Below are 16,286 nucleotides of genomic sequence, written 5' to 3' on the forward strand. Positions count from 1 at the left end.
GTTCTTCACCCCCTCGAGTGCCTCTGGAAATTTGGTGGAAGGATTATCTCAGATTTATAGTTAGGCCTAATGTATAATTTGCATTACAATGAGGCTGAATGATTAATCTGGTTTACACAATTTGTTTTCTCTGGGAGTGTGTTAATATTTCATGAGTATATTAAATATTCTAAATGGTGACATAGACTGCATTTTAATGGGTCCTTCATCCCTTATTTAAATTCATTCTTGATATTCTCTTGAGGCAGTTCTGAGATCTGGAATTAGACTTTTTCATATACTTTATTTTTTTGTCCTTTTAGACAAATAAAGTATTTGAAAAATCTAGAGTTATGTAATATCCAGAGTTATGTCGAAATTGTACTGTTCTACCTATCAAAACTGTGTAAAAAGACTAAGCGCTTGCGTGAGTTTACTGATCAATATCTCTATGATAAAAGTGTATGGTTGTATTCTGGATGCAATGAGCAGTAATATAGATAAGTGGAAGTAGAGGAGATGTTTCTGAACTCTTCAAAGATTGTGGAAAAAATGTATATTAAACAATATTTAACCATTAGCAATTATTACCAAGGAATACAATCCTGCACTGTGCACTGCAATTTGCTTATAGCACAAGCTGAACTTTCATCGATACAGATGTATGATGTGTGGCAGCGGCATGGTGGTGCAGTGGTTAGCACTGTTACCTCACACCTCTGGGACCCGGGTTGGAGTCTCTGCCTGGGTCACATGTGTGTGGAGTTTGCATGTTCTCCCCATGTCGTCGTGGGGTTTCCTCCGGGTACTCCGGTTTCCCCCCACAGTCCAAAAACATGCTGACGCTAATTGGAGTTGCTAAATTGTCCATAGGTGTGCATGTGAGAGTGAATGGTGTGTGAGTGTACCCTGCGATGGGCTGGCCCACCATCCTGGGTTGTTCCCTGCCTCGTGCCCATTGCTTCCGGGATAGGCTCCGGACCCCCAGCGACCCAGTAGGATAAGTGGTTTGGAAAATGGATGGATGGATGGATATATGATGTGCATGAATTTGCATATTTAAATATTTTACTTGTACATTTAGTATTTTCTTTCCATGTTTAGTTCCACGACATTTTTGAAGTAACTGTTCAAATCTATTCATTACTTTACTGTGGTGATGTTCGATTTTGGCAGCAGAAGACCCCCCAATCCCACCTTTTTACTCTTTGTGAGAATTTGCCCCTGGGGATCACTATCACTATCACTATTCTAGTTGAGTAATCTTTTACAGTGGAGTGCATGTGTTTGCATTCACATCAAGCCCGTGTACATGTGTTGCGTGAATTTCACAGCAAGAAGTATTGCCATGGAGTGGCATGGTGGTGCAGTGGTTCGCAGTGTCACCTTATGCATCAGGGACCCGGGTTCGAGTCTCTGCCAGGGTTCCGTGCGTGTGGAGTTTGCATGTTCTCCCCGTGTCCTTGTGGTGTTTCTTCTGGGTACTCTGGTTCCTCCCCCACAATCTAAAAACATGCTGAGGCTAGTTGTAGTTGGCAAACTGCCTGTAGGGGCACCCCTGTGATGAGTTGTTCCCTGCCTTGTGCCTATAGGCTCCGCGATAGGCTCTGGATCCCCTGTGACCCAGAACAGAATAAGTGGTCTCAGAAAATGGATGGATGAAAGTTCTACTACCACCTGGTCAGAAAATGAATAGCAGAACAACAGACTTTCAGGACATTGCACATCATTCACAGGTGTCAGAGACTGTTGTCTGCTGTTGTCTGCTGTCAATTTGCAAGAGATTCCTGGAGAGGTGGGATGCTGCGTAACAAATACGCATTTACGTGATAATGTAGCTCTAAGTTTTTTATTTTGAATGTTTATACAGATACTAGCCTCATTTGCTTTGCTACATTTCCCATTACGCAACTACGCATGTTATTTTGAAAGAAGTGTAGCGTGCTGGATTATATGCACAGCTGATGTTCATCAAGTCACCAGATCAATGTGTCACATCCACATCAAAGTCACATTGTGCTGGTTCTACGATGTAGTGATGTTAGTGCAGACATCGAGTGAGAGAATGATTTCAATCACTTTCATAATTAGGAGGACAATTCCAAGGAATGGGGAAGTAATCATAGTAATCATACTTTCGTAATACAAAAAACTCTTTTCTACAAATCACATGTCATATAACTGATCACAGAAAAAATAGTAGTAGAGAAACAGTCATATATCTGTCAACCATTGTAAGCATTGTAAGTACAGTCCATGACATGTCATCAAAAATGCTACATGGATATTTTAATCTAATTAGCTTGTTATCACAGATCAGTTTAGTAACATCAGTGAACGTTCCATCAAAGCCAAATCTCCAGCAAAAAGTAAATTGAAGGATAGCTTGAGTGAAATTGTGACTGATTTATTTTCTTGTACACAAATGCATTTAGTTGAACATTAGTACTAGAACACGACCACGTCCTGTATTTACACATTCTTTTTTTTTGTACAATGTATGCGGTCTTAAATAAAATAGTAAAATACACTTTAGGATAATTAAATGCATCTCATCCAATAGAAGCAAGAGGTTTATGTAACAGCAGAACCCAGGACCTGCACTGAACACTGTTGACAGGTCTAACGCTCAAGATAAAATAAATATGATCAAGCATGTAACTTCTATCAGGAGAAACTAGCACACACCACACTTAATAAAGTCTACTGGATAAGAGCTCCATACTGACAGTTTAATCATTTGTATTTGATGTTTTTATTTTGAATAACATGGGTAAGGTCACTACACTCTGCAATACCATGGCAATGTCCAGCAATAACCTCTGACTTGCATCTTGCTTTCAAGTGGGTACGCTATCATGAACATTTTTAGCTGAAATTGTGATTTATTTTATGCTATTTGCTTGTATGATTCACCTATTTTAAAGCAAATTTTCTTTGTTATATGTAAACTCAGTATCTAGTTTTCCAGCCCATGGTGATAATTGTAATATAATATACTGAGCAGAAAAGTTGCCCCATTTGTGAGTAAGTATGCTGCTGGTCTTCTGATAGGAGGATAAATAATTTAAATATCTTATTTTAATATTGTCATCTGCACTTTTAACAGGCAATATAGTATAACTTATTGTTATACTACATCCATTGCGACATGTAACTACATGTATAAAGCATTGAGTTCTGTCTGGAAAATTGTACATTTTTTCCCTCTGATCACTCTGTTACACATCAGCAGCACTATCAGGTCAATTGTGCTGCTAACTCCTGGCCACCAGGTGGCAGCAACCCATGAGGAGGAAGCTGTGAGGCTCAAAGATGTCGTTCTATGCTGTACAATAAACAAATCACTGAGAAGGTAATGATTGAGGGAACTTTAACAATATTTGTTATAAATTCCATGTTAATATGCATAATCCTAAATGTATTATTGGGAACAATCTGTGGCATGAAGTGCTCAGAAAACCATAAGAAATAATAATAATAAAAAAAAAAATAATAATAAAAGAAAACTTCAATGATTGTTCAAGCTATTACAATTTAGTATCATTTTGATGTCATTTGTACGTCATTGTCATTGTATTTCATAGAAACAACACTGGTAGTAGTGTTTGTGCATGATGTACGATTATTTTTGTTAATACTCATCAGTAAAAACAACGCAGGATGTGTGGTACTTCATCACCTTAACCAGGATCACTGATATAGATAACACTCTGAAATGTTTATTCAGTACTCATCTTCTCTTTGCATTAATTTCCTGCCATGGTTGCCTGGTTACTGTTCTTTGCACTTTAGGGCGGCAAACAGCAGCTTCACCCCAGTAGGTGGTGTGTGGTTCATTATATTTCAGAAATTATCATGTAGTGTATCTTGCAGTTCTGTATAAACTAAATTTGGGAAACAGACAGTCACAGAAATCAATTCTATATTGCATTTTGCCTTTGGACCCGTAACATGAATATCTTCAATAAATAGCAAATTGCATAAATAAGTCGAGTTTAAAAATAAGGTAATTTTCTCATAACAAGGCCATCCTATAATAAAGTAACATGAAATAAGTTTAGCATAATCTTGTCTAATCATCTATAACTATAGTACACAAATAGCTGCTGTCATCTAGACAAGATGATGGCCACAGATAATAATAACAATTAAGCCACAGAAACCAGGGGGGCTCAATTTAAAATCTATCCCACTGTTCCTTAGTGGCTATTGTTGTGTACTGCACAGGGGGGGGGGCCTCTACAGGTCAGGTGAGAGAAAGGACATACCAAAGGAAGACACTTCTAAACATGAACAAAATGTTTTTTTTTAGCTTCTTGTGAAGGTCACTTGAGTTTTAATGTATGAAAAAAGTGGTGGCAACAAGGTATCTGTTGTCTACAGATTCTCATAGTTGATGCATTTCCTCTAGAAGATTTTTACTTTGCGTTTTATTCCTGTTTGGTGCGTAATGCAACTTGTATAGGTTAAGCTCCATTTTCTGTTACAAAAAAATTGAATTGTCAATCCAATTTAATGATGTCTGCACATAATATATTTTAATTTAATACTTAATACAATGAGTTATGATCAAAATGACGTGATGGTGTCAAATGCGAAAAGACATGCAAATAAAAAAATATTGCATTGTTAGTAACATTATTTCCACTTAGGTACATTTTTAGGCTCTCATTCAGCTTGCGGTCATGTGACCACCCATGTGCTACTTCTTGCTTATAGTAACCAGGTACATAGTTACAGGACAATTACATAAAACTATGCCGTGTGTAGCGCTGACACAGAACAGGCTACCTGCTTCAAAAGTCTTAATTTGGAATTTTTAATTACATTTTTTTTAAATCTAAATCCGATACCCAGGCACGTCTAAACCACTCCACGAAGTTAATAGTACATAGTAAAGGGTATTCTGTAATATGTCATAGTTTCATAAAGCTTTTTTTTAATGTGTTTATTCCAGAACAAGAAGTATGATTAGCCTCAAAGTATCATGACAAAACCAAAGATAAATTGTTGCAAAGGAGAAGTTCTAACTTTGTGAATAGAAACATAAAAAAATAATAATTGTGCATACCAGTAGGAGATGAAATTTCTGAGTGAAAAAATTTGTAGCACACTTCATTAAAGGGGCCCAGAGCAACAGGTGAAGTTAAGGGGAGTGACATCAGCGCATACATTAATGCCTGTTTTCATACAGTACATCTGATCCATTCACAAAACTCCTTTGCCTGGCAGGGACCATATTTTGTTGGCTTAAAACAGCAAGTTCACAATAACACAGGTAAGCCGTTCTTTGGGTTTGGCTGATTCAACTTTCGAAGACTCAGAGATAAGGGCCCTACTCACAAGGCAGTAGTACAAAATGAAATCGCACTAGCACAGAATGGTGCGTGTGTGTATATATATATCATTCTCAAATGTAGTTCAGATATATAACCTTTACTCTTACTCTAGGATTGCCCTGGTAATATAAATATCTATCTTTATAGTGGAGATACATTTTATTTTCAGTCATACATAATATACATGTATCTACATGTGTTTTTACAATGTGGGGACGTGATGACCACTTGTTGTGTGATCATTTGGATGAGCCGCCTTGGAGACCTATCTTCCTAAACTGCAGGTCAAATACACAAACAACAGACTGAAGACCCTATGATGGCAGAACAATTATCTTGTTACAGAAAACACCACACACACCATGTACCTATAATCCTTAGGGCTGCATAACACAGATCAACAAACAAACATGAAACAAAATTAAATAAAAAACCTTAATACATGCAACTCTGCATTAAAGTAGTTATACACTTAGAACAGTAACATTTGTACAGTAACACTCAGTGAAATCAATACAGTTCAGAAGAATTAAACAAAATAAAGTATGCGTGCTGGTGTGTACACACACACACACACACACACACACACACACACACACACACACACACACACACACACATACCCACGCAAAATCTACAGGAAAAACCACCGTTTTGTCTCAGATTTACAGAAAATATTTACATGTAGGTTTCCTTATAAATTCCTCTCATAAGACATCTAAGTAAGGATGGACCTGGAACGTACAAAAGTCGAACGTGGAAAAAGCTGAACTGTATAATTCCATGTGTACCGAAAGATCACAATAATCAATTTAAGAAATTTAACGAGAGATTCTGGACCTTGAAGGAGGATGCAGACCAGTAGCGGCAACCCAAGTGGACTCTGAAATATGAACCAGCCTACCAATATTCCAGTCGATAATATTGAAGAATTATTTGGTCGTCAGAATTAAACTGAAGTATTTACTTAACAGGCAATGCTGATGTTGTTTATAAACATCATGACTAGAGCTAAGCATGTGGAGTTCTTCCATTTTCATTATTTTTTGTATGGAAAAGTTCTACCATCTACAGTATCAGATCCTCAAGAAAAAGGTCATGTTGAGGTCTTGGCAGTCATCTTCAACAGTAGTGATGTCTACATGCAGCTGTCGCACCCACCCACCCGCAGTTCCCCCACCCACCACCCTCCCCATTCTATTACCATAGAAAACGTGAGCAGTGCCTCAGCAAATCCTATTGGGCAAAGCCGGCCGCACAAATGTCCACATGCATTAGCGACACAATGAGAGAGCATGCACCTAATGCTACTGCTTAACTTCTCCGTCTCAGCTAGATGCTGCATCGCGTCATGTGCTCGGCTAATCGGTGGGCTACCAGGAGCAGGGCTTTGTTGTCCGGGTGCTACCAGCTCACTGGGGAACAACCGTTAGCCAAGTGGGAAATCTGAATGACACTTGCCAGGTTGACAACTTTTCATCCGTGACTGTGGGTCCTCAACAAGATCGACTCTCCCATTTTGAGATTTTTGTTTTTAAGGCAGGCAATATAAAAAGCACACATCTACACAGTCTGACAAAATATGAAGGAAAATCTCATTATGGTTGTTCCAGAGCTTTGCCATGGGTGTTAAAGTATATACATAGTATCACTGCTTTAGAATGCATGACCTTCATTATTGTGAACCAGTGCTTGTTATGCTAATTATTAGTCTGTTCTAAACCCAAGTAGTACAATTACAAGTAGCCTAAAAAAGACAAAAAACAAAACAAAAAGTCAACTAAGGAAACCCCCACATTTGTTGTCAGTGGTTCTGTCCAACAGTGGTGCAGTCCAAAGAACACTCCGTGACAACAAGACAGATCCCGGTCCAGGAAGCAAGTGGATAACAGTTGATATTGTACGTGGGTCACCCACGGTCGGGGAGAATCCGAGGCATTTCGAATAAGCTAGGTGGGAGCCGAAACAATCACACAATGTTGCTAGAACATTGCAGCAATGCTACCCTACTCTTACAGGTTTAGGACAGTCAGTTCCTTTGTGTGGCTGATGGCCTTGTGTGTTCCAGAAGCTTCCTCTTAGCAGAAGCCTATGAATGGGACGTCTGGCAGCACGTTGAGACGGCAACATTGTGGCAACATCGTGAAGACTATGAACTAACCAGGCTGCTAGCTATGGATGAGCGGAAATTCCCATATGATGCAGCCCTTTGAAAAAGACAGGTGGGTGACATGGATGTTTAAGTGATGTCACCGCAATGTTGGGGGGGGTTATGTCACACTAGTCGGCTCATAGACGCTGCCTCTGGTTGATGGGGGGGGTGGGGGCGGGGGGCGAGTCGTACAGCAATATTACGATGACGTTCAGATAACGTTCCAGTTAGGGTTGGTGAGAGGCTTCACACAACAGAGCCCTTGGAGGAGGACAGGTGGATGGAATGGATGCGTGTAGCCAGCGTCTTCTCCAGGTCCACAAGCACATTCATGTTGGTGTTTTCAGCCGGCTTTTCATACAGCAGCTGCTTGAAGGCATCTGTCTCAATCAGGACCACCATGTTCTTCATGAAGTAGCCTTCAATATAGGCAGAAAGCTCCGTGGTACTCAGGAACTGTGGAGCAGTGAGTGACACCAGAGTTTCACGACACTATGAAACAACGTGAACAAACAGCACTGCCTAAGACAGCTTAGAGTGTCATTGGCTAATGGAGTGGACATCTCACTGACTGACTCCCTAACTAAAAACAGCATCTACAGAAATGTACATTTTTTAGTACAGAGTTTCTCAGGCCTAAAGTGGCAAGTACAACATCGCCTGACAATTCCTTCAATTGCTAGTCCAGCCGCTGTACAGGCAGCCGATCTTCTTATGGATACTGGGTGGGCGGAGCTTAGCCTCACCTTGGCGTGGTTGTAAATGTCCACACAGGTTTCCGTGTTGATGTTCTTGGAACAGATGATCTCACAGTGTCGTTGCAAGGACTCCAGTTGGAAGAATTTCGCAGCGGACAGCAGCTGGGTGACAGACCATGATATGTATGAATGAAACAGGCCGATCACATTATAATCTTCAAATACTATAGAGTATTCTTCCTTTTTATTTTCTGTCAAACCATTTATATATATATATATATATATATATATATATATATATATATATGATATGTACACGATATAACCCTCTGTTAAAATGAATGTACTTTGTAATTCTTACAAAGTCATAAGCTGTACAACAATTGCCAAAACCAACCCACTAAAGCAAGACAATGCAATTAATTTGTTTAGTAATTGATTTCCCGTGAGTGATGGGCCAGTTGTCCCTCTTCGCTGGCATTACCTCAATAACCTCTGTATTTCGAATGTGGAGAGACTCTGTTCCTCCACAGTACAGGTATTGCATCACCAACTGCAAAAGAAGGAAGACATGAAGATGGATGAGGGGTGCACTTCATCATCTTCAAACGACATTACACAGGATCACCTGCTGGGGTGGTTGACCTATGTACATTGTATTCTATAATTGCAATATCTTAATGACTGCATTCAGAGGTCCATAACGTCATGAAATCACGTTGTCAAAGGACCAAGTCACTGCCTTCCCTCCACAGAGCCAAAGAGATCTCACAGACAGATATCCTAAGAACGGATGTCCTTTAACTCTTGTTTTACCTGGAATATGTTGTATTTGACATGGCTGATTTCAATGCATGTGTTCTCAGCTGCGGGTCTGTTGGAGAGGAGTGATTTAAACCTGGAAAACAGGAAAAAGTTATGATGCTTATTTACTTGGACAACACCTTCATCTGCAGTTTTGCAGATTTGTCTCATTTATTAAATCCTGATATGTACTGGAACAATCTAAAATCTTTCTAAAAGGTACAACCTCTGGACCAGATATAGGATGCAACACTATTTTATAAAATACTTAGATTTTATTTTGCTTATGGCAGTTACAATGAAATAGAGGCAATTTCTTGTTACATGTTTTATAGTAGGATAAACACAACTATATGCTCACGTGTTGAGGATGCTACCAGTTAGCCTATTAAAGATCAGACCTTTAGTGTAGACCTACCAGAAAGACTGGAGTGGCATTTTTGAAAAGGGCTGTTTTAAAATGTACTTTGCAAATATTGTAGTTTTAATTATCACATTCTGAATTTAAATGACACTTGTACCAGAGGGCATTAAGTATCTGGAAGTAGCTTTTGTGCCGCACAAAAATTCCCTTTAAATTGAGTTGCTGTGAAAATTCACCCAGGCTGGCGACTGTACCAAGGCCTGCAGTGAGGTGAGATCGTTTCGCATTAGAGTGTAATTGATTTGAGGTCCGTCCCTTTTCTGGCAAACCTCCACGCCATTTCCTAGGCATTGTACTGATTTTGTAGCATTTCATTTCTCACGAGACGCCTTGGGACGGTACCATTAATCCATCACCTTATGATGGTCAGGAGACCCTGGAAACTATGCCAAGCAGCTTAGGGCACAAGGCAGGAGTATATGCCGGAAGGGGTGCCAGTCCATAGCAGGAAACGCACATGATGGGCAATTCAGAGATGCCAGTTAGCCTCACTGCATGTCTCTGGATTGCAGGAGGGAAGTCGAGTGCCGAGTTAAAATCTGCATGATGACATTCACTCACACATGCACTCCTATGGGCAATTTAGCAACTCCAATTAGCCTCAGCATGTTTTTGGACTGTGGGGGGAAACCGGAGTACCTGGAGGAAACCCCACGATGACGTGGGGAGAACATGCAAACTCCCACGTAACCCAAGCGGAGACTCGAACCCTGGTCCCAGAGGTGTGAGGCAACAGTGCTAACCACTGCACCACCATGCCACCCCCTGTGACCAACTAAACCACCATAATACTCTGAGATTGTGCCATTATTCATGCGTCATCCACTGAATGACTTAAACTAAACTGAATGCTGAATACTTACTGTATTATGAAAACAAACTATGTTTTGCTAAGCAAATCCTGAAAAACGCGGTTCTGGAGAGTGTCACCCAATCTCAGTTTATTACCCTGACATACATCAAAGAGTCTGCAATCACACGTTTCCTTCACTCTTCCTTCTGGGGTTTACGCTCTGGTGCAGTCAGAATGAGCCTCGAACCATGAGAAATTTCCGGAAATCCCGGCCGGCACTTCGCATACTTCTTCACGTAATCAAACACAAGGCTACCCAATCACATTCCAGAAACTGCAAACTGTCCTCTGCATTCCTAAGCTTTCTCTCTACATCTCAATCCCCACAATCCTCTTATGCAGTTGCGTTTGTTTTGCAGTGCAAAAGTTATTCGCAGGCTTTTGCTCCAAAAGCTTCAGATTTCTATCCAAGTTCCATCCTGCATTACTAATCCTTATAAATTAATTTTTCAAACTTCCTTTACACAACCGTGACATTTCTGCAAACCCCTCAGGTTGAAATGCTGACCAGCACCTCAAACTCAACCACTGTAAATCTGACCAGATGATTTGCTAAATCATTGCCAGTCCGAGACCTTTTTAATGTTGCACAAACACGACTCCTCTTAGACAGCCTCGATCTAATACTAAACCATCCCAACTTGCACCTTTTATTGGCAACTTATTTCTGAGCACCATAGGGGTGAACTAGTTTGTAGTTCTTATGAAATTTTACCCACTAGTGGTTGGACGCTCTGTGGGCAGGGCTCTCATATATGAACCAAAATGATCGCAATGTATAGCGGTTATGTCACATATCAGTTGAGGCTCACGCATTTCTGTGTGCCTCCTTTCTTTTCATGAGTTCTGGAACCAGTGTCTAGAGATGCCACTGACTCACCTTGGGGAGGCGGTGAAGAGAAGGACTTTGTGGGCATAAAAGGGCTTTCCCTCGACCAGGAAAGTGACGTCAGACATCTCTTTGTTATTGAGGAAGTGGGGATCTGAAAGCAGAGATCAACTTTACAATCGCAGATGAGAAGGATGGTGAAGAGGAACGCCTCTCAAACCTCTGCCATCACATTTCATTGTTTAACCTGAAGGGTTTAAACTTCCATCCATCCAATCCATCCATCCATCCATCCATCCATAAATGCTCATCTGTTACAGGATTGCAGTCCAGTGAACCATCACAGAAGAAAATCCCATTTTAACAGTCTCAAATACACAGAAGAAAATCTCATTTTAACAGTCTCAAACACTTACGGATGATCATAAGGCAGGAAAAGTACTTTCATGTCTATCAGGCATATCAATTCTCAATGAAATTTGACTAATACATTTTATTTTCAGTTAATTCTGTTTCCACTAATATAAAAATGATGAAATACTGCAGAAACTAGACAGCCGCAGCTATTATTTTAGGCAATATCTTCAATCCATGAGACCGAAAATTATGGAATTATTGGGTAAAAGAGAAATGAAGGCCATGATTGACGTGCTTCACCCTCGGTGACATAGTTGTACCGAATCTATTCTGATCAGTGTATTTTGTACTGCCCTTGTTTTGAGGAAATACTGCAGTCCTGCAACGAGCAGTTTACCTTAGCCGTGGGTCTGAAAGGTACTCTCTCTATGCAAGCGAAGCAAGGACAAGGTTTCTTTAAATATGCATGTGCGGGAGGGCAGAGCAGGGAACTGCAGGTGACTGCAATTAAACTGGAGGAAGCTGTTCCAGCCACCCGTCGCTGCCGGTAGGTTCCTCATACCGGCACATTCCCTTTTGGTCTGCTGAGACCTGTCGGCTCCCATGACAACAAAGTCCGAGTGGTGATGTGCTTGCATTTTATTTTCCTCTAAACTGTCTTGTCACCCCTATTGCAGCTGTATAGGAACCTTACTTAAGTCTAGGGTGACATGATCCTGTTTACTGGCCCTCCAGGATTGCTCTACAGCATGTGGAGAACATTATGTGGAACTGCATCCATATGTGCCTTGGATACGTGATGTTGCAATGTATAACCATGTAAGAACACTGGGCTTAACTGTCCACTTTAACTGTGTTCCCCTCCCATCCCCAAAAAAAAAAAAAAAACCCAGTGCTCACCCAGGCGGGAGGTCTGCTTCCTCTTGATCTCTGTCAGCTTGGGGATGGGGTAAGGTCCATAGCACTGCGTGAAGATTACTGCAATCTGCTGGCTGATTACCTCATTCTGACAATGTACACACATGCACACACACAGAGACATGTTCAGGGAGACACACACAAACACGGACACAATAAAGAGACCAGTGAGAATGTGCAATGAGACACAGGCGCATGCCCGTCTCGCAGGAGAATCTCACACACCGCTAGAGGTAATCCCCAGCAAACCCACACACAGGCTGCCTCCGTCTCCCAGTAGGGTGGAGTCTCACGGCGTGATGGACGCCCGCGCTCTCGAGCCCCCGATTTACCGCCAGTCATTTCCAATCCCATCAGTCACCACCCCCGTGCTCAGGCTCCTACCGCAGTGCACAATGGCTCTGTGAGCCCCCGCGATTCCATTACAGGTAAGACACCACACAGGACATTCCCCACACTTCTTCCCGTGGATTCTGTGCATTCCACAAATCAGTCATGGAGCTGATCACTCATCTGTAGCCCCCATGTATATAAAAACTGGCTTATTTTTTGCTAATTTTTCATCTCTCGCTGTGTATAACCCCTATATACAAACATGTTTTATTTTATATAGGGCAATTAACAAAAAATCCGCCTCCTCCTAGGGTCCAACTGCTGCTCTAGGCCGAGATTCAAGCTTCCTGACGTCAAGTCGATGGCTCAGGACACTGAGCCACCTGGTGCAGACGCAGGTTTTCAGAGGTCGTCCTGCAGCCAGGCACGCAGGCGGGTGCAACCAAGCCCCGAGACCGCACTGTGATGCATGCGGAGCCGCGCGACACTGCAGGCGGACCACCCAAAACCTCCAGAACCCCAGTCCCGCCCCCCACCCGATGGCTCCATGGCAACCGTCTGAGATGCATATGGAGCCTTCACCACAGCCAGCAAGTGAACTAAAAAAAGATCCGTATCCCCACATCGAAGTCGCATATCGTTACTGATGGCAACTCACTGGGGGGGGGGGGGGGGCACCTCACGGGGCCCCACTGTGTCACGATTACTAAAGGAGGTATGAGCTGGGAGGGGCCTTTGGCACGCTGGGAGTGCTAGGAAGTGGCGATGTACACAAGGTTGCCCAGTGGAGAGGTGGAGGAGGTGTGGCCAAGTCAGGAAGAAACAAGCAGGGAAGGGAGGAGGCGATAAATGTGACAGGGGGAGGTCAGGAAGGACATCAGGGGGATTAGGGGAGTATGGAAATAATCAAAAGGAATCCTTTTGTGATGAATTTCCCAGAAACTGAGGGGGGGGAGAGACAAGGCATTTTTGTGCTCAATGGAGAAGACACCGGTCATTATTATACCGGGGGAAGACTAATGGGGACACGGGCGTGGGGGGAGAGGCTGCAGTGGAGAATATTCACCTTGCTCGCCCGCAGGATCTCGAACATCAGTGGCAGCCCGTGGGTGATGAGCTCCTCGGTGTATTCCTCCTCCTCAATGCAGGCAAACTCCTTCAGCAGGCCTTGTATCAGCGGCCGGCGGTGCTGCATGAAGCAGGTGCGCAGGGACTCCAACCAGGTGTGCAGGGTCCAGGGCACGCCTGCATGCACACGGCACACACACCGCTCAAGCTCACGCCCTGCCAGAACATCCTACTGCACGACCATGGCTTTCCCAAGTTCTAAAACACTTAAAAAAGGAATTAAATCAGTACATTTAAATTCTGCATGAGTCAGTGGGGCACAAAAATGTGGTCAAATTGAATATGGTCACATGACTGCCCTAAGTCCCAAGCTTGTTATATATAGACATGCAGCTGCTGGATGACCATAGTCCGGGTCCAAGTCAAACAAACAAAGCAGAAATAGGCATCTTCTCCAAATATTTTTGCCTTAGCATTCATTTAATAAAAGAGGATTAATTTTTTGAAATGCTGTTTCACCAATCAGCTGCAAGTGGTTTAATCCAGCCTTCTGCATTCTTAAGGGGTAATTAATCTGAGTTAATATACGTGCCATCGGCGTACAGCAAAGCGTAAAACAGATTAATTACACACTTTAGTTATATCCAGATGCGATCAGTAAAACAGCGCTGTAAATGCAGGCACGCTATAAACACCTTGTGCATGCAATGCTTGCCCAGGTGGGTTTATGCTAAGCTCAGTGAGAGACCCACACGGAGGGAGAGCTCTGCTGGCTGCAGAGGTGCGGATTTCCACAAGCCTTTCCGATGAATCCGCAGATATCAGTCATCGTATTACCGCTGACCCCTATGAGGGCCGAATCGAATCTCGTCTAGGAAAGTTGACACAGTTCCTCCGCAGAGCCTTGCCGAGCTCCACCATAATAGAGACGGATCGTTCCGCTCTGAGACCCAAGAGCGCTGAGGGTCTGGTTTTGGGAACAGGGCATGCGGCCGTCTCTCTTGAGATTACGTTCATTTTAATGGCTGTTACGAATGGCTGTCATTTTCCCTGCTTTCATCCATAAAGGTCGGCATTCCAGGCACTTTTTGGAACGAGCGACTTATCAGCCATCGCAATTCGCCGTCCCCTATTCCTGGAGTGAGCAATGGCGGCACACAGGCAACTTTGGCATTCCCTCAGGAAACACATTCCCAGCTCTGTCACGCAGCCGTAGGCGGCTGCAGGCTGAGCAGCAGGGGGCAGCAAAGAGTGCGGCAGCTTGAGGACATGGCGCCCCGATGGTTGCCAGGTGACGTCCTAGAAGAGGACATCACTCCGGCGTAACCCATCACTGAGGTGTTTAATCATACCTGCTCCAGTAAAAAAATAAGTCATGTTGGCTAAAAACATCAGAAAATCAATTTTCTTCCGTTATACTTTTTCTTTCTTTCTTTCTTTCTTTCTTTCTTTCTTTCTTTCTTTCTTTCTTTCTTTCTCTCTCTCTCTCTCTCCAGCGCCTCCACGTCACTTCAGTTCCTATATTGCACTGGATTTCGTCTTACACTGTGTTACTTTTTACTACACTGCACCTTTGCCCTATATTCGCACTGCTCTTGGCCCTATTGCCTCCCATGCACCTCTCCCCTACCCTGCAACCGTGGCACAAGGATTTCACTGTGCTCCTCCGAACACATGTGACAACCGAACTTAAAACTTGAACTTGCAACACAGTCTTGACGCAGCCTTTAGGAAAGCCTCCAGTGATGTCCTGCAGATATCTAAGATAATGTTTCATGCGTCAGGTCACCGTCACCTCATGGTTCTTCCATTTTTTTGCCCAGCATCCGATTTTTTTCAATAAGGTACGTATGATACCTTCACCCCATTACTCTGCTGAAGGTGCCGACATGCAGAAAAGTCAATGCTATTGATAAATATGGAGAGTGCTGGACAGAGAGAGACCAGCGTTTGTATTTGATGAAGCCTGAACCTTTCCCAAGGATAAAGGCACAGTGTGCGGAAGGACTGAGGCTCACCGAGGCTGCGGATGTCGATGGTGATGTCGACATGGCCGTGCTCGGCGCTGTGGTACATGGCCTCTTTTAGGGCCTTCAGCCTGGCCTTGCCGGTGCGGGCCGAGTCCAGCTGGGGCGGCTTCTTCTCACCCAGCTCTGAGCCCTCGGCCAGGATTTCCTCCAGGGACAGCACGTCGCCCTTTCCCTTGTCTGTGTATGACAGCAGCTTGCGGAAGACATTTCTGCGGGGGAAATGGGGATTGGGGACGATGAGTGATTAAAGTTAACGCATGGGATGCTGTGAGTTTAGAAGTTCTGTGAAGGGATCATTCGGCCTGGATTAGCCCTCACAGGACTAGAAAGAAAGAAAGAAAGAAAGAAAGAAAGAAAGAACGAAAGAAAGAACGAAAGAAAGAAAGAAAGAAAAACAAACCATGTACATGCCGTATGGGGGCACTATAGATGGTTTTTAATCTCCAGGCTGCAGAAAAATTGATTTACAAGAAGGAAAAACACAAGTATTATAATAATA

The 16,286-nt window shown here is 42.8% G+C and overlaps 1 protein-coding gene across 1 annotated transcript in view; it reads right to left on the reverse strand.

Annotated features, from left to right (window-relative positions):
- Positions 1 to 6,491: 6,491 nt before the first annotated feature.
- Positions 6,492 to 16,286, reverse strand: part of LOC125739180 (ankyrin repeat and BTB/POZ domain-containing protein BTBD11-A) — a 132,491-nt gene continuing 122,696 nt past the window's right edge. The window contains exons 10-17 of the mRNA XM_049009032.1: positions 15,776 to 15,996; positions 13,756 to 13,934; positions 12,339 to 12,444; positions 11,133 to 11,235; positions 8,988 to 9,069; positions 8,656 to 8,724; positions 8,220 to 8,333; positions 6,492 to 7,929 (exon numbers count right to left, since the gene is read on the reverse strand). Of these exons, the coding sequence (XP_048864989.1) occupies positions 7,720 to 7,929; positions 8,220 to 8,333; positions 8,656 to 8,724; positions 8,988 to 9,069; positions 11,133 to 11,235; positions 12,339 to 12,444; positions 13,756 to 13,934; positions 15,776 to 15,996 (1,084 nt within the window). The 3' untranslated portion in view covers positions 6,492 to 7,719. The remainder of the gene's footprint in view (positions 7,930 to 8,219; positions 8,334 to 8,655; positions 8,725 to 8,987; positions 9,070 to 11,132; positions 11,236 to 12,338; positions 12,445 to 13,755; positions 13,935 to 15,775; positions 15,997 to 16,286) is intronic.

Source organism: Brienomyrus brachyistius, chromosome 3 (assembly GCF_023856365.1).
Source record: "Brienomyrus brachyistius isolate T26 chromosome 3, BBRACH_0.4, whole genome shotgun sequence".
NCBI classification, from domain to species: domain Eukaryota; kingdom Metazoa; phylum Chordata; class Actinopteri; order Osteoglossiformes; family Mormyridae; genus Brienomyrus; species Brienomyrus brachyistius.